The 25,041-nt window shown below is 40.2% G+C and overlaps 1 protein-coding gene across 4 annotated transcripts in view; it reads right to left on the bottom strand.

Annotated features, from left to right (window-relative positions):
- Positions 1 to 25,041, bottom strand: part of MYRF (myelin regulatory factor) — a 123,389-nt gene that overhangs the window by 14,212 nt on the left and 84,136 nt on the right. For 2 of the 4 annotated variants that reach the window (XM_042476925.1, XM_042476944.1), the window contains 13 exons: positions 24,771 to 24,966; positions 22,232 to 22,308; positions 19,782 to 19,892; positions 17,776 to 17,866; positions 13,873 to 14,073; positions 12,940 to 13,048; positions 11,970 to 12,079; positions 10,840 to 11,000; positions 8,796 to 8,868; positions 6,816 to 6,904; positions 5,430 to 5,498; positions 3,517 to 3,597; positions 2,117 to 2,205 (listed from right to left, as the gene is read on the bottom strand). In XM_042476925.1, coding sequence (XP_042332859.1) covers positions 2,117 to 2,205; positions 3,517 to 3,597; positions 5,430 to 5,498; positions 6,816 to 6,904; positions 8,796 to 8,868; positions 10,840 to 11,000; positions 11,970 to 12,079; positions 12,940 to 13,048; positions 13,873 to 14,073; positions 17,776 to 17,866; positions 19,782 to 19,892; positions 22,232 to 22,308; positions 24,771 to 24,966 — 1,457 coding nt within the window. Of the gene's footprint in view, positions 1 to 2,116; positions 2,206 to 3,516; positions 3,598 to 5,429; positions 5,499 to 6,815; positions 6,905 to 8,795; positions 8,869 to 10,839; positions 11,001 to 11,969; positions 12,080 to 12,939; positions 13,049 to 13,872; positions 14,074 to 16,849; positions 16,916 to 17,775; positions 17,867 to 19,781; positions 19,893 to 22,231; positions 22,309 to 24,770; positions 24,967 to 25,041 lie in introns of all 4 variants that reach the window. The other 2 variants (XM_042476917.1, XM_042476936.1) reach the window with 2 other exon arrangements.

Raw genomic sequence — 25,041 nt, 5'->3', positions numbered from 1 at the left:
GTTGTACACCTTTTGGATTGTTTTAACAAAAAGCAGGATATAAATATTATTATTATTATTATTATTATTATTATTATTATTATTATTATTATTATTATTATTATTATTATTATTATTATTATTGTTTAAAAACAGACTGGGCCTGTGTGAAGAATCAATCCTTGGTACAAGATGTCCAGTCTCCTTAGTATTCTCTGTGAGTGGTCTGTGCTAAGCTTCAGGAAAATGGAAAACCATATGAAGCCACCAAAAGAACCATCATTCTTTGAGCCTTGATTTTAAACAATCTGTGTGATGAAAGGGAAAAGTGGAAATGTATATTAGAGAGGCCCTGGAGTTTACAATGAAGAGCACTTGGTTGTTTGGCACTTATATCACAGAACCAAAAGACAAACTGTTTGACCTTTTGGTATGTGTGTTGCAAAGAGATTGATCCATGAAAGATGGTGAAGCTTGAAAAGCTCTGAAGAAGCACTATAATGAGGAGCTACTTCTCCTGCTTTATACTCTCTTTGCTGATGATACTAGTTCAAGGTTGGTCTCTGTCCAAACCATATAAAGAGAGCTGCTCTTTCTGATGAATGATATCAAATGTTGAGACCAGAATAGATTTGTCCCACCAACATCATGAAAGCCATCAGGACAAAGTGAAAAGCTCTGGGTAGCTGAACTGCTTCTTCTTCTGATCAAGTCCCTTGCCACTACTACTTCCATTTGACAGTGAGTTTACCATCCCATTAGGCTTCATCCTTGAATGCAAAGAGACTGTTCCAGAGGGATTACATGGCCTAGGGTCCCACCACTACCAAAGGCAGCAAGGAGGAAAAGATCGAGCAGGAATGAGGCTCAGAGCCTTATTTCTTGTGCCTGATCTCTTCCACAAAGTAACAGTGGGGAAGAAAAACAAGACAAGTGATTCTGATAATTATGAAGCAAAACAACCAAACCAAACCAAAAGCAAATATACACTTCAGGGCACCATAGCAAGGCTGGAAATCCCAACTCAACCCTGCTCTTTGCTGAGAAGTACACAGTCTTACAAGTTTGTTGCTTGTCCTTGGATTCCACAGAAAACATAAGCCAGCTGACACGGTGTAATTTGCACAACCATGCTGGGTCTTGTTTCTCAAGACAAATGTATTTTGCATGCTCAAGGACTGAATTTGAAACCAGCCTTCATTTACAGAGAGTAGGAACTTCCCATAGTGAGCAGTGCCATTTAAACAAATAAGGTTGGGCTGGAGAACAACCAGGGGTGGTGGCCTGCACTGGATTTCTGCAGAACCTCATCACATACTACAACCTCAGAATTTTTATTCCTCTCTCCAGGCACTGGGCAATTTCACAGCCCTTTTTAAAAAATCCCTAGGATGGTTTAGACCAGGGGTAGGCAACCTGCGGCCCGTGGGCCGGATGTGGCCCGGCAAGGCCTTGGGACCGGCCCCAGCCTGGTCCTGCCGCTGATTGCCACCGGGGCCTTTGGGGGGCAATTGTCGATAGAAGCCTCAGAAACATGCATTTATATAAACATTTTTTAAAAAATCAGCAAATTTTTTCGCGTGTCCTCCATTTTTTTTTTAAAAAAGTGTCTTCCATTTGAAAATTTTGTCCTACATTTGTCCTGGTTTGTTTATATATTTAATTTTTTAAAAAATTATTTAATTATTTATTTTTTGGCTTCAGCCCCCCAGTTGTCTGAGGGACAGCAACCCGGCCCCCGGCTCAAAAAGGTTGCCTACCCCTGGTTTAGACCCAGAGAAAGTATTTATTTAACCAAGAAGAAAATAGGAAAGTAGTTAAATACGCTCCTTCCCTGAGATTAAAACTGCCTGTCCCCACCTTCACTGCAAAATGACCTCCAGAGCGAAATTCTCCTGATATTTTTAGTAGAATACAAACACTGTCAGAAAAAATTGCAGGAAGAAAAAATGCTCACACTCTCGCTGTCTCTTTTGTATGTAATGGTCAATGCCAAATTTAGTAGACTGTAAGACACTTTAGTCACATTCTCCACTGCTGCTGAGCATAGGATGGCCAAAGTAGAGGTGTACTGGGGGGGGGGGGGGGGTATGCACTCAAGGACACTTTCTCAGGGACAGCTGTAACCAATACCTACCATGCTGTGAAGGGAGAGCATCAACTGGTGTATTTGATGAGGCAGCAGTGGAAAACATAATTTGATTCTTATCAATGTTCTCATTGGTCCTAAAATGTTAAAAAAATGTGGACATGAAATGTTGATATAAACACAGCAAATGCAACAGAAAGTGATGGAATAAAGATATGGTTGGGCATGAGGTCACGTATGGCATCAGAAAAGTATTAAAATGTTACAGCAATGAAGCAATGAAAGAAAACCAGATGGGAAGCAAGATAACATAAGGAAATCAAGTGTGGGAATACATAAGATAACAAAGAGTGAGAAGATCAGATTTAAGCTAAAGTCAATCCCAGCAAAATACCCAAGAGAAACTTAGAATCTAACAAATGGACCCATTGTTTCCTCCTCTGTTCATCTCTTGTACATGGGTGAGGGACATGAGTCTCAAGACTGTGAGAACGGAGGGAGGACTGTAATCCAAACTGATTGTAGAAACAGTATTTGTTTGCCTTCCAACTGATACCTGTACATTTTCCTGTAATGGCACATACACATAAAGAGGGCGGGGGCAGAATTTATTTGAAAGCACAGAAAGTCTGATGGTGCAAGACAGCCCTCCTGTCACAACCTTGTCACCAATTAATGGCCATATTGAGTTGGTGGGGGGCAGAGCTGTACCAGGCCCTGTCCAGTAGCCACTTGCAGCCTGACAAAACCATTGCATAGGCAAGTATTGGATATCTCTTTAACACAGTTGAAAAAAGCAGTTACACTCAGGTAATTCCTGCTAGCATTAAGTCTTAAGAGGACCCAGCCTTTATTCGCATGCTCATTACATATGGGACACCGATAGCTGCTTTTGCCAATTCCTCTAATCCTAACCATGGATGTCTGATATCTGAGAAGGAGCAAATGCCAGGCCTCATATTCTACCAGAGACTAGAGTATAGGTTCCTGGTACTCACATGCTATGACTTTTGGGCAAAAGCCACAAAAATCTCCGGTCTTCATACAGGCTGCCAGTCAAAAACCTATTTATTATGAATTACATTCCACTGAAATTAATGGGTTTCCCTCTCCTGATTAAACACTGTTCAGACCCCTAATTCATACCATCCAAATGGCTCTTCTTGGACTAAATGTAAATCCTATGTTTGTATGTCCCTTCAAGTTGTCCACGTATGATGACCCCATGAATTTCATAGCACTTTGTAAGACTAGGAATTCTACATGGCTAATACATTCATTTAAGGCTGTCTTTTTTATTTTCACCCTTTGCTTGCCTGCCTTTGATGAGAAGTCAGGATACTAGAATATGGGAAGATGTAAAATGAAAAGGGTGTGAATGAAAATACATGGTAACTGATGAGAAAGTATATAACATTTATATCAACAGTATACTGAAAAAACCATACCGTGGACAGAGAGCAACTGGGATGTCAGGACCTCTGTGCCGAAAGAGAGCCAGAAGGCAATTGCTAGGCACAGTGAAAGAACTATGAGGCAACAGGAAGACAGAGAAGGTGGGCAGGAATGGAAGGACACAGCCACAAGCAACCATAAAGAGAAAAATTAAGATGAGGACAAGAACAGAAAAAAGGAGTGGGGGAGAAACAAGGAAGGCAAGTGGAGGGGGGAGGGAAAGAGAAAGATCCATCAGTAAAGAGTACTGTAATAATGACATGAGCTGTCTAAAATTTGTCAGTGTAAACTGACATAAGGCCAAGAAAGCTAAAATAGTGCTCTCCAAGACTTCTGCCCTTCAGCTACTTATACCAACCCAGACTACTTGAACAAGAATCCAAATAGGGGCACATTTGGAGCTGTATGTCTTTCTTTTTCAATATCCTTGGGTTAACCGTTAATATTTGTCACAGGATTTGGTTTCATGAGGAACCCATCTTTCATTTTGAAAAGCAGCAACTTGTGAAGTTGCAGTTATGGAAGAAAGCCTCTCAAACATATGGGCCTCCTCAAGTGAAAAGATTCAAAATACACAATCAGAGAGGGCAAAGTAAGGTTCTGTATAATTATATGTTGGGACTTCAGCAATGTAAATGCCATCAAATACCCACTCTCAATCCTCTTTGTTCTCTTATTCTTTCTTATTCTCTGTCACTCACCTGACACTTTCCCTTAACTGAATAGCCAAAAAATGTAACTTGCTTACTTTATTTTTCATACACTTTATGATCTTCTCAAATGTCTGTATTGTTTGTAGGGGTGCACTACAAACATCCTTAACCATTATGATGTAAAAATACTTCTTAAAAACTTACTTTGTCTGTGTTTGGTAATAGAGGTAGCATATTAATGTAACTGATACAAAAAGTATTCCCAAAATATTCTAAAGCATCCATGTTTTAATTTCTAAATTAAGTTGTGTGTAACACACAGCAGGAGACACCTGCAGTCTGGAAAGTCAGTCTGAGTTTCTTAGCAGGATGTGGTTGGCCCAGAGTTTAGAAAACTTATTTTACCAACTCCCAGAATTCCCCGAAGCCAGCATGAGCATTTTAGAGAAGTGCTTCACTAAAATGACTTTTGAACTGATCCAGCAAAGCTCCTCATATGTTCTTTTATCATTAAATGATAAAAATAAATTAATAACTGACCAGACTATGCAACAGAAATGAACTGCTATTCCCAAGCAGTAATGATACTGAACTATCTTAAAACCTATGCAAAATTATGACAGGACTAGCAAATCCCAAATTGTCACAGAAATCCCATTGTAAAGCTCAGTTTAAAATCTACTTTTAAAGCCATAGCAAAGGGGATTCTTGCAATTTTCCCTGGGACCATATTTTCAAGAAGTAGTTTGAATATGTTCTGGCCAGTTCCACTCATTTATGATAAAGTGTTTACTGGAAAGTGTTCTCTTTCTCTACTGAACCAACAGCCTCAAACAAGTTGCCCTGGTGAAGCAGTGGTTAAATGTCTGTACTGCAGCCACTCACTCACAAACTACAAGGTTGTGAGTTCAATAACAGGCAGGGGCTCAGGGTCGACTCACCCTGGCATCATTCTGAGGTTGCTAAAATGAGTACCCAGTTTGATAGGAGCAATTAACTTACACATTGTAAACAGCTTAGGAAGTGCTTAAGTGCACTTATAAGCAGTATAGAAATGTACTTGTTATTGCTATCTCTACTCCATCAGATTCCCCTCCATATCACATATTTGCTTTTTTAGCAGTTTTTGGTATTCCTTCTCAAATTAATTTCCTTTTACTCTTCTGTACATTTCTGACTAAGGAATCAAAAAGAAGTCACACTGATTTCTGGACTACACAGCAGGAGTGCAGAGGAGGGGAGAGGATACGTACCCCTCTATATCCACCAAGTCCTCCTCATTGCGGTAGCTTAGCACATAGAGGGTAGACATGGACACCACACTGAGAAACAAAGGAGAAAAAAATTAAGTGACAATAACCTTGATCTTCAGTAGTCAGAAAAAAGAAAAGCTCTCTCCAAATAGGCCAACATTTGCATATAGTCCAGTGAGACCTTTACTGAAGATGTTTACGGAGACATCTGAAGAATCACACAGTTTCACACATCACCAACTTAGTCAGGAAGTCAAATATGAATGGAAATGGCATCAGCCAATAAAAATTAGAAGTGCAGTCTCACTTGGATCATTCCTTTTGGAAGGATACTGTGGTATTCTAATTGGGAAGCAGGGACTCATTGGCCAGCATCCTGCATACTGTACTAGTTCTGCATGTGGAACCACACTACAGGTAGCTGTTCACTTACACCCAGATTTACCAGAGTTGCTGTAGCCTCTGCCCTATGTCCATTTTGTGTCTGGTGGAGAGTGGAGGGGGGAGATCTGAGAAGTATCTGGGTATGTCCATGTAGTCAGATGCGGAATGACCACATCATCTACTGATGTTCACTGTAATCATTTCATGTCTCCCTAAGGGGACACAGCCAGATGCTTCTCTGATCTACCTACTAATTTCCATGAGGCATGGGATGGCCACTGGGGGTAGGGGCATCAGCAGCTCTGCATTATGTCCAGAGTGGGGCTTTGACTGAGGTGAAGGGAAGGAGGGAATGTCAAAGTCTGCCTCAACCAAAAAAGAATATATACAGGTGTAAGGCTGACTTATGCCTGCATATGCCACTAACAGGATGTCAGCCACTGTACATTTCTCCTGAAGTTAGGGACAAATTCTGGAAGAATGAGAGGGGTATAAAAATAAACAAACAGACTGTACAATTCCAGGAAAAGTTCCAATGAAATGGAGCAGTTTCTGCATGATATCTCACAAAGAGGCCAAAATGCATTAAGTTTTTTGTGCCGTCCAACTGCCCTATTTTCTGATTTAAAGACTATAACTGCAGATAGAGAAAATGCTGCAGTCAGTTCAACTGTTAGCAACTGGGAATGAACTGATTTCTTCACTTCTGGTCCTTGCAAATAATATGCACATTGTTACATACAACTTAAATAATTTTACTTTTTATGGAAATTCCATGGTAGTTCTTACTGAAAGTCTAGAGACACTGTAACATGACAAGAGCATAGTGCTGTAAACACAGGCAGCCCTGCTTCAGTGTAGATTTCAGAAGCAATGCTCTGCCAAACAAGACTTTGTCATTCATTCATAGGCCAGGAGGCCACCTTCTCCCAAGTGTACAATTCTGTACACTACACTAATTTACAGGATACGAAACTGCAGCCTGAATGTACATACACTCACCTGAAAGCCATGATGATCACCAAGGCAATGATGGTGCCTTGAAGGAACCTTTGGCTAATGCAAGCTTGATCTGTGACAACAGAAGGGGCCTACACAAGATATATGAAGAAGGGAAAAATATCAGGTGTCTGCTTGATAGATTTAGCTTTGTCTTCCTGCACTTTTCTTTTTACTTCAGTATACTATATTTGTAATAGCTGGCTGTAGTGTCTCTTCTTTCCTAAAAGGCTTTGGAATTATTAGTTTACTCTTTGCAGGAAAAAAGAAAAGGTGAGCAAGAAGAGACAGCTAAACTACATTTCACTGTTACTATAAATGTTGCAGAAAAGTGAGTTGGTTAAGGGATTGGCACTGTATTTGGGAAGGAACACAGAATGAAAATACAGGGGTAAAAAGAGGAAGACAACAACTTATCACTGGAATATAGGACTGTTGGATGATATAGGAATGCAAGTGCCAGTTCAGACTTAAAAATAACATCAGATCATGTCATCTTTCAAGTACTGTATACAAAAGTAGTTCTCAGTTTGCAAGACACCATCATCCATAATTATATTATCAATAACACTTTGTTGGGATGTTAGCATTTCCAACATGTACTAGCATTTATGCATCACTGAAACAAGAATCCTCTTCAAACCAAGGCCTTGTTTACACTATGGTTTAAACTGGATCTCAATCTGGGGTAAATGGGCATGGTTCCCACTTAATTTGAATCCCTGAAGCGATTCAGAAAGGGGGGCATGGTTTTTACCCGTTTTGTGTCAAAAAGATGCTGGTAAAATGGGGTGTTTTTTGGGCTGAATCTGGCACAAAGGTAGTGGGAATCACACTGTTTACTGAAGCAGTTTCAGGAATTGGTGCAGGAAGTGGATCAAGAGGTAAGTGGGAATGAGGTCACAATTTCATTTCTGCAGCTGAGGATAATTATTGTCTTCCAACTGCACATCTTCACTGGGAACAGCAGTGGCCAGCAGACTGCAAGCCTACATGACATACTTTAGTTTTTGCTATAACCACCATCATCTAGAACCAAATTAAAACAACAATTGTAGCAGTTTAGGAGGCCGACATAAATTTAGGACTAATGGATAGGATATCTGTGAACCTATGCTCAGCACAGCAATCTGTTTTCAGTACCAGAACTGAGTTCTTTCATGAATGGATCTGCTCCTGGTTTCCTTCCAAGCATTCATTACTTAACAACTTAATTGGCTTAGAAGCGCTTTTTCTCAGGACCTTATCACACTGGGGAAATTGGGCAAAATCGGGTTTTTTAACAGGGAATATCCCATGCAAAACACGACATCACTATTAAACAGGCAATGATCAGGCAATAAACAGCAACATATCATTCACAAGAAAATTCCCCAAATGATTTGTTTCTGTTTATTGCCTAATTATTGCCTGTTTAATAGCAATGTGTCAAAATCTTATTGCTTTTTGCATGGAATAATCACTGTTTAAACCCCCAATTTTCCCTTGATTTTTCCCGTGTGATAAGTCATAGCTGTTAACAATTGCTAAACAACTGGAAGTTAGAAACTCTTGAAGACCTCCTACAAATTACACAGCAATCTTGCAACAGACCTCAATCTTTTTTGCATCTACTACCCGTGATAAATAACACAATTGGTTCAGTATGCAAAGGCATCTTGTAGCACCTTTTGAGACTAAATGAAAGACAGACTTGAGCCTACTGCCTCAGATGCATCTGAGGAAGCAGACGAAAGCTAATGCTACCTTCTATGTTTCAGTTAGCCTGAAAGGTGCTGCAAGACTACTTTGCATACGGATTTTCTAGACTAACAGAGCTTTCCCTTTGAACTCTACAATCCGTTCAGCAACCTCAAACACAACATACAGATTAAGCATTGCCATCTCTTATGAAAGTACCAAGGCTGCTCCAAATGATCATGATTTAAATGGTCTACAACTTATATGACTACAACTTTTATCTATCTTACAAGGGATTCTTACCTTACTGGCCATTTTGGGAGGTCTCTTTTTGTGTGGCACACTTCCTGCACGGCTGAACTGACTTCCTGCTTGACTATATGAAATGGAAAATTAGGATGCATCCAGACCAGAATTCTTATCATCTTTCATTTAATTTAATTTCTGCTTCTCACTTCTAGTCTTTTTCATAACAAAACAAAGTAATTTGCATAATTTTACCAATTTATCTGGAGCAACGGGGGAGGCCTAGGGAATAGCCCTGAGGTTAGTATGTGAAGTACTGTAGGTGATGTTCAGTTCCTGCAAGGATAAAATAGCAGGACAGGATTCATATTGCCTGGGTTTATAGGCCTCATTTGTATTACAGTTATAGCCCCATTATTCCACTTTAATTGCCATGGCTGTCTTTCTATGGAATCCTGGGACTTGTTATTTGGGCAGGCACCAGAGGTTTCTGATTGGGAAATCTTAAAAATCCCTCCCTTGGCTATAAATCCCAGGATTCCACACAATGTTACCATGGCAATTAAAGTGGAATAATACTACTATAATTGTTTAGCATGAAAGGGCTTTTAGTCACATAAAAAGGGTCTATGGACATATGGAGAAGGGAAAAATATCAGGTGTCTGCTTGACAGATTTATTTTTGTATTTCTGGTCTTTTCTTTCTGCTTCACCACACTTGTGAAAGCAGGCTGTAGCATGTCTCTTCTTTCATAAAAAGTTTTGGAATTGTTAGTTTACTCTTCACAGGAAAAAGAAAAGCTGAGCAAGAAGACACAGCTAAACTACATTTCATAGAATTACTATAAATGTTGCAGAAAAGTGAATGGCATAAACAGTAGCCAACAGTTGGATGCAGTGGTGATTATACCACTTCCCTGTGCAAATATTAGCATCAGAGTTTTGTTTTATATGAATGCTTTCCATGTTGTGTTTAGGCTAAAATCTTAAGATGGTATTAATATTGCAAACACATTTCCCTGAATGGTAAAGCTAAAGAGAAACAATGTTTATCCTAGCCATGAGATGAAAAATGAGGTAAGAGTTGGTAAAGAAAGGCTGAGAAGGGAAAGCGGCATATGAAGATCAGCATAATGAGAAATATATTGATCCATGTTCCAGTTTAGTCAGATATTTTTCTTCCCTTACTGTTTTCTGCTGGTGGGGTTCTGCATTAGGCTAGAAATTTAAAGTAATATTTTTCAATACCAATTCTCAGGTTTATGAAACTAATTTCAGATTGGCCACATCATGTGATTCTTTTACTATTCTTCCTTTAACAAATAATATTTTGGGGATACATTTTTTTAAATGGGACTTTCCAGATGCAGATTTATACCAAGGTACTTCTTTAGGGAATCTCGACACATGAACTGTCTAAAGATATGATTATTATGGTGGCACGTTCCCCTCGCTCATACTTATACTGTAACATGTGATGAATCTACTAAACAAGGACACTCGTGTTGAAATGCTTGAACTGCAAAACTACGTCATATAGGAGGGGGGGGGGGAACCCTGCAATTTGGTCCTCATCATAAATATGGTGGAAGAAGGGAATGTAACTGTCTATTCTCTTGTGGAGGGGGGAGACAGGAAGCAAAGCCTTCAAATTTTGTAAACACCTGGGCCTACTCAAAACTCATTTAGAACCAATTCAAAGCTCACTTTTAATTATTTTGACTATGGTAATGATTTTAATCTTTTAGCTGTTGACCTTAGTTTTTGTTTTATTTTATGTTGTTTTTAACTATGTTTATTGATGTCCCTCAAGTGTCATTTTTTTTACTGGAAAGGCAGGATGAAAATGCAATAAACAAAGGTGCATTTTCTTTTCTATCAATTCAGTCTTTAGGAGTATTTATTTAGTCATTCCACTGTGTCCAGGGTAGCTGACTCCTAGGTAACTGTACCTGGAATGCAGCTTAACTGTGTGAGAGAGCTGAATCTTCTGACAGACCATTTGCTTGCCCTTCCCAAGTAATGATTCCAAGAAGAGATAGGAGTACCGGTAATATTAAATCCATTTTTGGTGTTTTTTTAAAAAAGGTCTCTGTGATACCTGAATGCTCCAGAGCTCACAGTAGATTTCATACTGTCCAGTCGTTTGAGCTTGGCAAGTTTGTGACTCCATCTCTCCAGCTCATCAATCCGATTCTCTAGGTTGTCGGTCAGTTTGCAAAGCTCCTTTACTGCCCCAACATTTTCCATAAAAATACGTTCCTGCCATTAGAAACATAGAAGTTCATGCTCAGATTCTTTTGATGTGCTCAAGTTCACATCCAATGACTTTATCCTTTCATTGTGAAGAGAATGCTCTTCTTTTGTTTTGTTCTCTTGTCTCGGATTTTCTTCTTTTAATTACCATGTCCAATAGATTGCTAGTTTCACCAAGAAGAAATGGTGACCTTTCTAAGTAGGAGTTCTTGTACAAATCTCCTCACCAAGCACATATGGTAAGAGCAAAATCGAGGTGTAGGGATATATGATGGAACAAAGAAACCAGGAGTTGGTCCCAAGACAGAGAATAAGAGAGTGGTACAAAAGCACATCCTATAAAAACATGGTGGAAGCCCAATGTTTGTTAAATGCTTTTACCTCAAATGCTTTTTTTGGCTGGCCCTGATCCCTTTCACTCTAGTGCTGTTCAGAAACCATTGTTTAATCTCTGACTACTGACTGGATATAGCAGCTGGGGATCTCCTTGCTCAGTGTTAAAGAAACAGCCAGAACAAAACAGAGAAGCTCTGACATTATCTCCATCACTGATTAGAAATAATGCACTCTGGATAGACATGCATAAAATCAAACTGTGCCTTGCATGCCTGAAACCTGTTGCACAGGAGCTCATTAATGATTGAGTACACATGTGCAGAACTGAGTTGTGGTTTCACTGCCCAAAATCTGTGTTTAGATTTTAGTAGATGTGCATAGCAGTGAATTGTGTTTAGAAAGTTTTCCCACCAAGCAAACAAATAGGTAAGAATGCTGTATGCTCTCATCTACTTTAATTTGTCTTTGGCAATTCTCCCAGATTGAAGCCTCTGTGAGACCTTTCCAAATTTGAATTTGGCTTCTGGGCAGAAAATGATTTCCCACTCCTGACCTACACTGAATAGAAATGGATACCCCACCTCAAATGATCATTTTAAACAAAGATGCTTTCATTTTTTAAAATAATGTTCCACTCACCTTATTCACCACTAGGAAGTTCTCTATCGTTTTCCCACTGCTAAAAACCATTTCTCCAGAATCTTTCACTGCTTCTGGGAGAATTTCCCTCACCTCCTGAGCAATGACACCTGCACAAAAATTACAACATATATTGCATACAAAATATCACTGCCATCTTAGAAAGACTGGAACATATTTAAGTAAGGAGTCTCTAGTTAAAGATTAGCAAATCAACAATCCATTGTACTTTAGACACTGTTCCTTTCAGCATCTCTTTGTAGTGTAGTGCTTCCTACACATTTCAAACTTTAAGAAACTTTTCAAATAAAAGAACAGCCAATGGGAAAACTCACCAGAAAAAAAATGGCATTTGTACACAAAAATAAGGTTTCCCTGACAGTAAGTTCTATGTCTAATGTCAAAAATGTTTTAAAGAAAAACCTAGATGAATTGAAGCCATAGCTTGAACAGCTACTAATGTGTTAGAGCAACTCTTGTATCATTTACATGGTTCCTGTGATAAAAATGCAATGCTGGGAAAAGCAGTTAGAAAGTTGTGCATGTTCTATTGAGTAAAATTAAGGAAAGGAGCAATTAATGATAATTTCCACAATTTATCACATCAAAATATGTTTACACTAGTGTAGGATCACATCATCTTTCAACACCTTTGTTTTCAGCTGTGCATATAAAATCACAAGCATTTCCCATGCTTCTTCTGAAAACAGTGGTACAGTATATAGTGTGGCCAGCATTTCAAAACAATGATAAGGGACTGTCAAAATTCATGACATGATGACATGCAGAGTTGACAAGCAGGAAGTAGCTGTTAACAAGTTTGCAAACTACCTAAATACCAAATGAAAGTATTGTTTTCAATTAATTTAGCCATGTGTTTCTCTCAAAAATTAACAACTACTCTGGGTTGAAGTGGATATTGAGACTTGCCAGCATGAATGAAGGACAAGGTTGAGTACAGACATAATACCTGTTTCAGAAGTGTTCTCCAGGCCCACAGTGGCAGCAAATTCTGGCTTATAATTATAGTGCACTAATCGCATCTTGGAGATTCTCTTCAGCTGCTCTGTGGTGTCCACCTGAAATCATAAAAAAAGAAAACTGCATCTGTGTGCCTATATCTGAGAGCAAATCACCACACACAGCCTAGTTTATAGGCTGGTCTGAACTTAAGAAAAAAATAGCTCTTTTTTTAGACTACAACTACACTGAGATAGCCACTGAGTGGTATGCTTGATAAGCTGGAAGCCCTCAGCCAAATCTTGGAACTGCTACTACTGCCACTGGCCTGCTCTCCTTTTCTGTCAATCCCTAATCCTGCATAAATAAGCTAGTATGCCTTTGCACTTCATTGACTTTATACAGGATCGTGGCCTTAATACTTACCCCTGAATACAACTACAAGTCCTCACTAGAGTAGTATTAATAGAACTGTTCTAATTGTTGGCTTGCCAGGTTTTATTTATTATTGATTTAATTTATATCCTGCCTTTCTCTGACATGGGATGCATGGTGGCTTACAAGTTCTCAATGGTCCAAAGCACACTGCCAGAGTACCAAAACATGGGAGAAGGTCATGGGTGGTTGCTCCCAAGCATATGATTCAGTGAATTCTCTCCCAGGGTAGACTAGGATGGCCTCCTCAATTCTCTCCTTCTGCTGGCAGGTAAAGGCCCTTGTATTTGAATAGGCATTTGCTGACTAACTGCCTATACAGAAGATCCTTTAACATGTATGTGTGCTGTACTTTTATTTTATTGACATGTTTTTAAATGATTTTGCACTGTTTGAAAATACTGAAGTTATAATATGATCGTTTATTTAATTGCTATTTAGTGTCTCTATCATTCTCTGTATTAATTCATGTTGTGAGCTACCTGGGTCCCACATCAGGAGCTCTTACCTCCTGAATGTCATCTTTTACTCGGATGTCCGATGGATGCATAAGAGACCCCATAACCTTCACATTGCCATGGACAACCAAGGCTTCATCAGGGCGGTCAGTGTTGATGCCAACTCGGCCATGGTGAAAGACAGTGTCAGGCAGTTGAGCACGCTGCCAGAGAACATCACTGTCACTCTCAAACTGACCTGGGTTGGAGGCCTGCAAAAAAAGGAAGAAAGAAGGCCCAGAGGAGATAACTATACATTATTGTCCACAGCAGGGAAAACAAAGACCTGAGAAGGAAAGATTAGTGCTTTTAAAATAAGATCAAATACAAGGTTACATTGCCTTCTTTTCTATAAGGCAGGAGAGAAGGTTTATGCACATATCAACTGATTTGAATCGTTTAAAAAAAAACTTGTCCAGAGAGTGATAATAAATACCAAGCCACCAAGCAAACACAAACACAACCCAACAGAGTAGTTAAAACTGACTAGAGGGCCCTCCAGAATATCTTTTCTGGCTTAATTAATATATTTGCAAGTCTACAGCATACTAGACAGCTATGAGTGGATGTAGTTGCCTTCAGTGAATGTTCATATAACAAATTGCACAGTTGCATTAAAGAGTATTATGAGAATTCCTCTTTTTGCCCGATTTATGATTACCCACATGGATAAGAACACACTGTTCTTTGTCCATGTTAGGAGATGATGGTAAAGCCTCGGCCAAAACCTGCTTTGCCTTTTAGTTGCACCTTTAGTCTAACACTAAGTTGTTTATAATATGGGGAGAGCTGTCTGATCCAGTTTGCCAACTAAGCATGAGGAATCAGCCTGTGTTTATAGGTCCAGTGAGATAAACATCCTTTTCCATCCCACAAAAGAAAGGTTAGGTTGCAAGCAACCTTTTTCTATTTCAGTGGAGTAATAAGCTCAAGAATCCCCCTAACAAAATAAATCGGGGCTGTTTGTGAAATAACAGGAACAGCCAACATGGGATGAAAGAACCAAGACAACTGCAAGTCAAGATATCAAGATGGAATGGGAGGAACAAATGACTTGCTCAAGGTACATGCATTTTCTATATTGAAATAGTCATGTTCTTGTATAACACTATTTCATCTGGTCTAGGGCTGTACACTCACAGTAAAAATTAATTCCAAGACTGAGCCTAAGATTCACTTAACCTTCCCACTCTTTCCTACATGCCCTTCTCAGAAGTCATGGCATGATGGCCAACTAACCACTGTAAGATGGTCACTTAGATGCCTTTCAGAATCTGGAAAATGGGTGACATTAGGACAAGCAGAGCAAAATGAAAGTAGCATTTCTGTTTAGATTATTTTGCTCCCTATATCTGTGGGATGGTGCAAGCTTTACAGGAATCACATGACACTTTCCTATCTAAAGTTTAACTCTGCATGAAAATACTGTGCATAGATGACCAAGTCTTAATAATCTCACAATAATGTATTTTCATAGGATTAATCCTTTGAGGTTAGGGCAGAGTTTCAGGTATTCTGCACAAAAACAAAGTTTTTTATTTTGTGCACTTGTATATGGTACATACTATATAAGTTTCTATCTGTCATAGGAATGAAGCATGTCAGCAACCTTTGCCATAGAGGGCCTTTAAAGGGACTTGCAGAAGCCAGAACTATCCTACAGAACTCTCTGCCCTTCTCCTCAGTTAGCAAAATAATTAGTTCTGATCAAATGCATTTGGTTTGCAAGAGTACAGAGTAACAATTCTGTTTAACACATTTTTCTAGCACCCTTCATATCTCTTTTAAAACACAGGTGTGGACAGTGATCAGTCTTGTAGAATCTACTTTGTTTATCAGGAGAACCTGAAGGTCCACCAACCAAAGCCCATGTGTGAAACAGTGTCTAAACAGGCAGAGATACTCTAAAACAGTACTCTTCAAAATAATGGTCTCTGTACTGGTGCCCATCCCTGATTCATTGGTGGCAAGGTTCCAAGAAAGAAAGAAATAATTGTATCCAATGGGCATAAATATAGTGCTGGTCTCTAGCATACTGAAGGAATAGTGCTGGTCTTCCACATTGGATAGCCTGAGAAGCACAGCTCTAAGAATGAAGAAACAGGGTACTTCAGATGCTCAACCCAGAATATGGTACCAATTAGAACCAAATTCAGAACTCTTTTCAAACAAAAAAAACATTCTTTTTCTTTCAAACATTTTGTGTGTGTGTCTGTGGATCTTTATTAGTTGACATCATTAGATTACCGAGAATCAGAATTGTTGATTCTCTAATGCAAATTAACTAGAGATCCATCAAGAGATTTGTCTTCCACCATCATCCACTTTATAATCAAATACAACAAAATCTAACTGAATAGGAGCCCTGACGGTGCCATGGTTAAATGTTGGTACTGCAGCCACTCACAACCACAAGGTTGTGAGTTTGATCCCAGGCAGGGCTCCAAGGTCCATGCAGCCTTCCATAGGTCGGTAAAATGAGTACCTAGCTTGTTAGGGGCAATTGGCTTACACATTGTAAACCACTTAGGGAGTGTTAGTTCACTGATAAGGGGTATAGAAATGTACTTGCTATTGCTAAGCTCACATTTATCTCATTTTGTTCTAGCCCCCCCCCCCCCCCCGGTCTCTATGTTGTTATTGCCACTGTCAATGTTTAGACTTAGTTGGCATCAGGTGGATTCTCTTTTGCTTATGAAACATTTAGCATTGATGTGAAACTGCTTCCAACACAGTGTCAGATGAATTCCATGACTGCTTTGGTATTCACATCAACTGTACTGCAAGTTACAGATGTGGAACTGTTGTGCAACCAAGCCACATACTTACACTAATGCAGACATTTTCTTAGCTTTACTGTCAGAACTGGGGGGGGGGGCTAAGCTGTGCTCAAGGCAGAAGCATATAATCTGCTTTGTCCCCTAATTCTATAACAGATCCCCTCCCCACCTCCACCCCGGAGACTGCATAGTTCAGCATGCTACTTACTTGTCTGCAGACTCCGGGGTCCCCGTCCGCCCTCTGTTTGTGTTTTACCCCCGAACCGGCCCTTTGCTAGAGGAAATGGACACAGCACTTAAAAAGGCAGCAGGGCGGAGACAGCCAACCATAAAGTCACAGCCTAGTGTCCTCTTTATTTGCTAGAATCTCTGGCTGTGCAAGAGCCACAAATGACCTCTTCCCATGCCCTTCCCCATGTTTATACTCTCTAATATCCAATAATCCAACCCATTCTTATGGCTGCTAAGATGCCAACTAGCTGCATTGTTACTTTAGGGCACAAAGCTATCTCTTGTACTCGCAGGGTGGAATGGGGACTAACCTCACTCTCTCTCTCTCCTGTATATGAAATCACAGAGTTGTCCTAAGTTCTCCTACATTTCCTCCAACATGCCTTTTAGAAGGACATTGAGGCGTATGTCTGCACAAGTGCAATCCTGTGGATTGGTTTAACATCAGCACCTTGCTAATGAACATTTGACCTCTGCATCTTCCTGTAGCCTGAGAGAGAGGGATAGGACTGCATACTGATGGTGTCCACCAGGTGGCAAACTATTGTAATTGGGCATTACATGTGCACAAGGTCACCAGTGTGCTACATTCCATCATACCCTAGCTCTAGGCACCTTCATCAAGATTCTGCCTTTGACCTTATCCATTTAGTCTCTACTGGTATCTAGTAAGATGTGAAATATTCTTGGTGCTTGCAAAAAGACCTTTGTGGATAGGAAAGAGCAAGACAGCAGTGGAGTAAGGGGACTGTGTGGGAAAAGGATAGTGAAGATTGCTGGGGAAATCAGGGGCACTTTGGTACCGGTGTCACAGAAGTGGGTCAAGTAAAATACAGAGTTGCTGGTGCTCTTGAGTAAGGAAAATCATGCCCTGCAATGCAAAGAGAGAAAAGAGGAACTTACTCTAACAATGATGCGTTCAGAGATGTGAGCTGCCAGTGTGTAGTTCTGGTTCTGGGCATGTGCTTGCAGTGCCACAACCAACATGAAGTACCTGAAAATAAGACAATGAGTTAAAGAACTGATGAGCACAAGCTTTCTACTCTACTCTTAAACAGAATAACGGCCTGTTACAGACTGCCAAAATAAAGCTGCTTCGGGTCTCTTTGGAGGTATGCTGTTTAAATGATGCATGCATCCAAAGAATCCAGAAACTGCACCAGAGCTGCACTCCAGTGCTTAGGAATGGAGTGTGGCTTTGGTGCGACCTCCGGACTCTTAGGACCCATGCATCATTTAAATAGCATACCCCCAAAGAGACCCGAAGCAGCTTTATTTTGGCAGTCTGTAACAGGCCAACATAAAACACATTTTTAAAAGTACATCTTTGCTAGTAAATAAGAAATCATTTTTCTTTTCAAAATTCTGTTACATAACAAGTGAAAATATGGGAAGGCCTTTCTCTGAGCAACACTGTTGAGGACTAAATTTTATTCCCCCAAAATGTGAATTTCTTCAGTTAAGCAACTCAATGTGCTATGATTCTAAAAACAAACCAGCCAGAAAGTCAGTCAGGGTGATGGACTCCACCAAAGATCTGCAAAAACTAATTAAAATAGCCCCATTTCATAGTAAAAATTTGCATAGTACCACCAGGCAGAGTAACCCACTCTCCAAGTTAGCTTCCAGCAGGGAGTGCCAGTGGCCCTCTACAGTTGTAATATAGTGCATCCTATTTCTTACAAGAACACTCTGATGAACCCCCACGAGACCCAAATTGGTGAAGGACTTTGATCTAGTCACTGCTGTCTAGACTGAAAAATTGAAAATGCTGCTTATCACAACCCAGTAATTTTACTTCAAATGCACATCACAATGTTGTAGAACTCAAGAGAAAATCTTAATAATCTAGTCTACTTTTTAGACCTCATGTCAGAGAAATAGAGACCTGGACAGACATTCTTGCTTTATATAAGCAGCATGTAAAGCAAACATATAGATCTATCATGGTACAGAGTACTGGACTACAATTCTGGAGAATTCTGGCTCGAATCCCCACTTAGCCATTGCAACCCCCCTCCCCCGGATGACCTTGCGCAAGTCACACACTTTCAGCTTCAGGGGAAAACAATGGCAAACTCTCTGTGAACAAATCTTGTCAATAAAACCCTGTGACAGATTTGCCTTATGACGTGAAATTACTTGAAGGTACACAACAATAAAACTAAACATCCATAGTACTAATACAAACCACCTGTCAGAATCCACTAAACAAAAATTGAAGTTCTACTCATTTAAGATAAAGAAAACTAACACTGCTTTTGGTGAGTGGACAGGGTAATGTTGTCAGAACAGCATGGATAGCTGTTTTCTGAGTTTACTCCTCATGTTTCCTTTTCCCGTTTTTTCCTCTCTCTCTAGATGAGAGAGAAAATGAATGGAAAGCAGGACATGGGAGTAACCCAGTTTAAATCATAGGTATCATGGTGTAGTGGTTTGAGCACTGACTATGACTCTGGAGATCAGGGTTCTAATTCAACCATGGAAGCCCATTGGGTGACCTTGGGTAAGTCATATTCTCTCAGCATCAGAGGAAGGGAAAGGCAAACCCATTCTGAACAAATATTGGCAAGAAAACCCTGTGATAGGGTCACCAAAAATTGATAACAACTTGAAGACACAAAAAAGAACAGAATTTTAGTCAATGTATGGACAACTGAGAGATTTCTCACAGCCAGGAGAGGCAGATTTATACACAGTAAAATGCAGGTAAATGATACACAGAAGATTACTTGATAACCACATTGTTGCCTTTTTGACACCAGGACAAAACTTTTTCATTTTGCCATGCTTTTAACTTTCAAATACATTATTTATATATTCTATTTATATAGCTGCCTTGAGAGCATTCATAGCCCAATCTCAGCCAAGGCTCTAAGAGGAAAGGAGCAGAGCCCATGGATACTCACCTCTGATCAGGATTTGGCTTGCCTTTCTTCCTCATGTTGTTGGCTGTGGTCTCGCTGAAGTGCAATCGCCCCACAGTGACCTTTGTAACTTGCTCTGGAGGCAAATTGACCCTGAAGAAGGAAAGATGTAAGAATAAGTGATGATCTGCACCTGTAAAAAAGAAACTGACTTCTGGGAGGTGAAAATGAAACAGTACTGTACTAGAAAAGTTACTTGGGGACTATACTTCACAGAAGCCCTAAACCTGTATGACCACTGATCATCATGATTGGGGGAATTCTAGAAGTTATAATCCCTCCCCCTTCCCTGCCAAAGTAATTTTTCAAGCTCTGCAAACAAGATGCACAAAACTCAGGTTCCTGGATATAATGGGAGCTAGCATTTAAGTAAAGAACAAGAAGTGCCCCTGAAATTCAAATGATATACAGCTGTGCACCAAGCTCCCATCAATTTCAGAGAGAGTGTCTTCAGAGGCAACTATTTTTCAGTAAAGCCCCAAAGTAGCCTCCAAACAGGTTACAGTTCACTTAACCACATGCTATAATATTATTGTTAAGTCTTTAAGATGTCACAGGACTCTGTAATGTTTCTGGTGCAACACACTAACACAGCTATCCCTTTGGAACTCTTTCAGGATATGACACCTATAGAAATCAGATACAAAATACTCTTGACTCATGCCAAATCATAGAAATGTGCATCAGGAACCTGGGTGTTGAGTATATATGAATGGAGAAACTGTGGCCTGTTACAGACGGGCCTTGGCTCTGCCCACAGTACGTACTAGGGCAGGGGTCAGCAACCCCAGGCCCACGGGCCAGATGCGGCCTGCCGCCGCCGCCTTCTCCTCCTCCTTGGCCAATTGACCACGCTGCCCTCCTCCTCCTCCACCGCTTGGAGGAGGAAAAGGAGGGCCGCGCGGCCTGGGGCAGAGGAGGCAAAGGGGGAAGCCCCGTGCGGGCCCGCGCCGCTCACCTCCTTCTCCTCCGCCTCCTCCGCCCCAGGCCGCATGGCGCATGGAGTAGGGGGGAGGAGGAAGAGGAGGAGGGGGAGGAGGAGAAGAAAAGAGTAGGAAGGGGGAGCAGAAGGAGGAGCAGGAAGAGGAGGAAGGAAGAGGTGGTGAGTGGCCAGAGGCCTCAAGGTTTTTTAAATTTTTATTTTGGGTGCTTTTAATGCTAACAAGTCTCCCTTGGTTTGACAATGATAGTGTGATGATGATGATGATGATGATGATGATGATGATATGAGTCAGCTTGAGAGGCATGCAGGCACTGTTTCTTACGCCGAGAGAGTGTCACCTTCCAAAGTGTGTTTTGGGTGCTTTTAATGCTAACAAGTCTCCCTTGTTTTGACAGTGATAGTGTGATGATGATGATGATGATGATGATGATATGAGTCAGCTTGAGAGGCATGCGCGCACTGTTTCTGAACCCAAGAGAATGTGACTTTCCAAAGTGTTCTTTAATGGTGATACTGATATCAGAAAGCCTCTGAGGCAAGGCCAGTGTAAATTGGTGTGATTTTTACAAACTGATGCACAGTGAAGAAAAACCAAAGTCCCTTGACCAAGTACACACTTCTGAGAAGTACACTTGGTGTAAGAACTGTGAAACCACCTTGACATGTTCAATATGCATAGCCATGGGAACCCATGTTCAGTGTGAAACCCAAAGAGTTTGGTTATGCAATAAGCCTCTGAAATATGCAAGAGGCCATCGTAAGTAAAGCCATGTTCAATGCCCAAATGTGCTTTTTGGAATTGGGGGGAGGGGGCTTGGCCAGAAAGGGAAGTACATTTCTGCCATCTGTCTAGGAATAATGCCCAAATGTCCTCCATTTTGATCATGCCTAAGAAACATGCATTATATTAACATTTTTTAAAAATCATCAATTTTTTGCGTGTCCTCCATTTTTAGAAAAATGTGTCCTACATTTGAAAATGTTGTCCTAATTATTTAAATTATTTTTTTGGCTTCCGCCTCCCCCCCCCGTTGTCTGGGGGACACCAACCCGGCCCCCGGCTCAAAAAGGTTGCCTACCCCTGTACTAGGGGTTGGCCGAGGACACAGCGTCCAATCAGGCCTCACCCCTAGTACGTACTGGGGACGTCAAAATGGCGGCACCCTATACACATGGGCGCCGCCATTTTGACGTGACGGACGCTTAACGTCTGCACGTTGCAGTGCGGATGTGACGGTGCAAGTGCACCATTGGCACCTTGCGGCATCACAACTGCGCCGCAAGAAGAACCCGCTTTTTGCGGGTTCTTTTTGCTGTGTGGGGGAGCTGCATGGTTTGTCTGCTGCGGCTCCCTCACACAGCAAACACGGGTGCCAGCAGAGCGCCCTTTTTGGGCGCTCTGTAAAGCGCCCTTATCAATTTGATGTCTCCTGTTCTAACCCCAATAGCCTGGACACTCTTGTTTCCTCAATGTCTGGGTAGTACTCACATGACAGGATTAAAGGGCCGTTTGCTGCGGTCAGACTGTGACTGTTCTATGTTGATCGACTGGTTCAAAGCTTCCAGCTAAAAAGAATGAACCAAACACATTTTAAAAAAGTACAATCACAATTTTATTTTGCTTTATGACATATTCCTGAGTTCATTTTGAAACACTGCAGCTAGATGATAAGGACTGGCACATAGTACATAATGTCATACATAATGTTTCCTCTTTTTCTGCTGTTAAGTCCATGTTTGAGAAAAAGCAAGTGAATCAAAGTTATTTTGTTGCTTACCACAAAGCATGTTTATTTCCACACACAAAATCTGATACTAATGCTTAAAGAAAAATTACAATCACCAAGTAACATTTGAAGAAAACAAATTATTGTTGTTTTTCTGTAATCCAGTACTAACAAGACAAACACATAGTTAGTAAACTGATATAAAACTATGGTTCATTGAGAATACACATGCTTTCAAGCTGTGATTTCTAATAATCCAACCATAATCAAAACCAAACCTTATTTCAGTCAGATTTACAAAACAGTTTCAAAAGGTATCTGTATGAAACTGAGGAAATGATTTTATAAAAAGAGCTTCACAAGACACGTCGACCTGGAGGTGGAAACATAAATCACAGTCCACTTTACATTTGAACTTCAGTGTTTAGCTGGTATTCAACACCATGCACCTGAGTTAAATATATACAAAGTTGAAAATAAATCATAGTGCTCAATTCAGATACAGCAAACAGAGTTCATATTTGCTGACCTTATCATAAGATCAAGTAAGCAGGTCTCTGAAATTACTGAACTTTTAAACAACAGAGAGAATTACAATTTGCTCATGGAACCACTGATTATTTTATTAGACTATATAAAAGGCATAAATGATCTAGAAAAGGTGAGATGCCATCCATCCATCTTCATACAGAAGATGTAGGGCATATACACATATGCAAACTCATCTTGTCAGGATAGTCTATGGAACTGAGACAAACAGTGGTGACAATAAGGTTTTAGATCTGGGGTGGAGAGAGGATGGGGATGGGGAAACAGCCCTCTCTGTGTTCCTTCAACCCTTTGAATATCTATCCCCCCCCAATAATGCCCTCTAAGGGGCTTAAGGAGCAATTTTGCATGTTTGGGTAGCCCCTTGGGCTCTTTAAAGCACAGGAAAGGCCTCTTTTCAACTTGAAGTAATTAGAAGATCAAACTATAGGAAACCGCCTCATGCCCACATGCAAAACGATGGTCAACATTTCTCTATGTATGGTTGGAGTCTATGTTGCAGAATTTTGAGTATAATTTTGCTTGCGTGGGAGATTAGTTCTGCGGTCCTATAGTTGCTGCAGTCTTTTATGTCTCCTTTTCTGTGGATAGGGATGTATAGCGATCGTTTCCAATCTGTTGGCCATCATTTTGTTTTCCGTATCTGTTGACATATGTTGGTTAGCACTAGAGTTGACTCTGTCAATGTAGACTGCAGCAGTTAGACTAGAATGTCATCTGTTGTTCCTGATGATTTTTTCCCCAATTGCAGCTTTCACCTTGCTTTTTAGAATTCAAAGGTGGCTTACACAAATTCAAGCATGATAAGGCTATGTATAATACTAATTATGAGGGCTATGTATTGCCTCCATATCAGAGGAAGTATATTTTGAATACCAGTTGCTAAGGAATATAAATTTGAAAGGATGGGATTGCATTCATGTCCTCCTTGTTGATTTCCGTTGCAGCATCAGTTTAGCCACCATGGTTTAGATAGGCTTTCTGGTTTGATTCAGATGGCTCTTCTTATATTACAGTGGACCCTTGCTATACGCTGGGGTTTGGTTCCAAGATCCCCCATGGATAACAAAATCTGTGGGGATGCTCAAGCCCCATTAAATATAATGGCATAGCAAAATGGTGGCCCTTATAAAAAATGGAAAATCAAGGTTTGATATTTGAAATTTATACTTTTTTGAACATTTTCAAACTGTGGATGCTTGAATCCGTGTATAAAAAATCTGTGTATAAGAAGGGCTGACTGTTCCTAATGATGTGCAAACATCCAGTGATGTGAAAACGATCACACAATCACTATTATCCTGTTTTGAAGCAGAAAGAAGACTCCTTTGCTTAAATTTAGGCCCAGCTGTGTATTGGATAGTTGCTGAACTTTTCACTGAATATGAAGTTGGATATTGATATTTTGCTATTTGCTTATTTATTTTAACTTTGCTATTGTATATTTTATTTTTACGGATTTGTATTAACTTGATTGTAAACTGCCCTGGGATAAATATTGTGAAATGTGATATGCAAATGCCAAATGGATTATAACAAGTTTTGTAAAAGGAAATGGACTGTAGACATATTGATACTCATAAGATCATATATTTTTTATCCACAATTAATGCTATAACAAAAGGTTTACATAGTTCTCAAAAGAGCCACACAACCAAGATTTTCACAGATATTCCAGACACAATAACCAATATAGATACTGCATCCACAAAATTGTGGTCCTCTATCCCTTTAATTCATATTCAAACTTGCCTTCACACCATGAAGTTTCAGGTAGAAGCATTCAAGTGGCTTCAGGCCTTCAGGAGTCTTGACGTATTTAGGGTCTCCAATCATGCCTATGTAGACAGTGACCTGGAAATGATTCTTCTTCTGGCACACAAAAGCATCATCACCCACAGAAAAGTTGAAGCCTTTATCTGCATCCACCCGGTATGTGGGCATTGGCCTGTCACAAAAGGAGACCAAGACAAGACAAGATATTAACTGGGGAAAAGAACAGATGGGGCCATTGGGAACACAT

The sequence above is a fragment of the Sceloporus undulatus genome, chromosome 1 (assembly GCF_019175285.1).
Source record: "Sceloporus undulatus isolate JIND9_A2432 ecotype Alabama chromosome 1, SceUnd_v1.1, whole genome shotgun sequence".
Classification (NCBI taxonomy): Eukaryota; Metazoa; Chordata; class Lepidosauria; order Squamata; family Phrynosomatidae; genus Sceloporus; species Sceloporus undulatus.
Note: the sequence above shows the minus strand (reverse complement) of the source record. Positions and strands in the feature narration are given on the sequence as shown.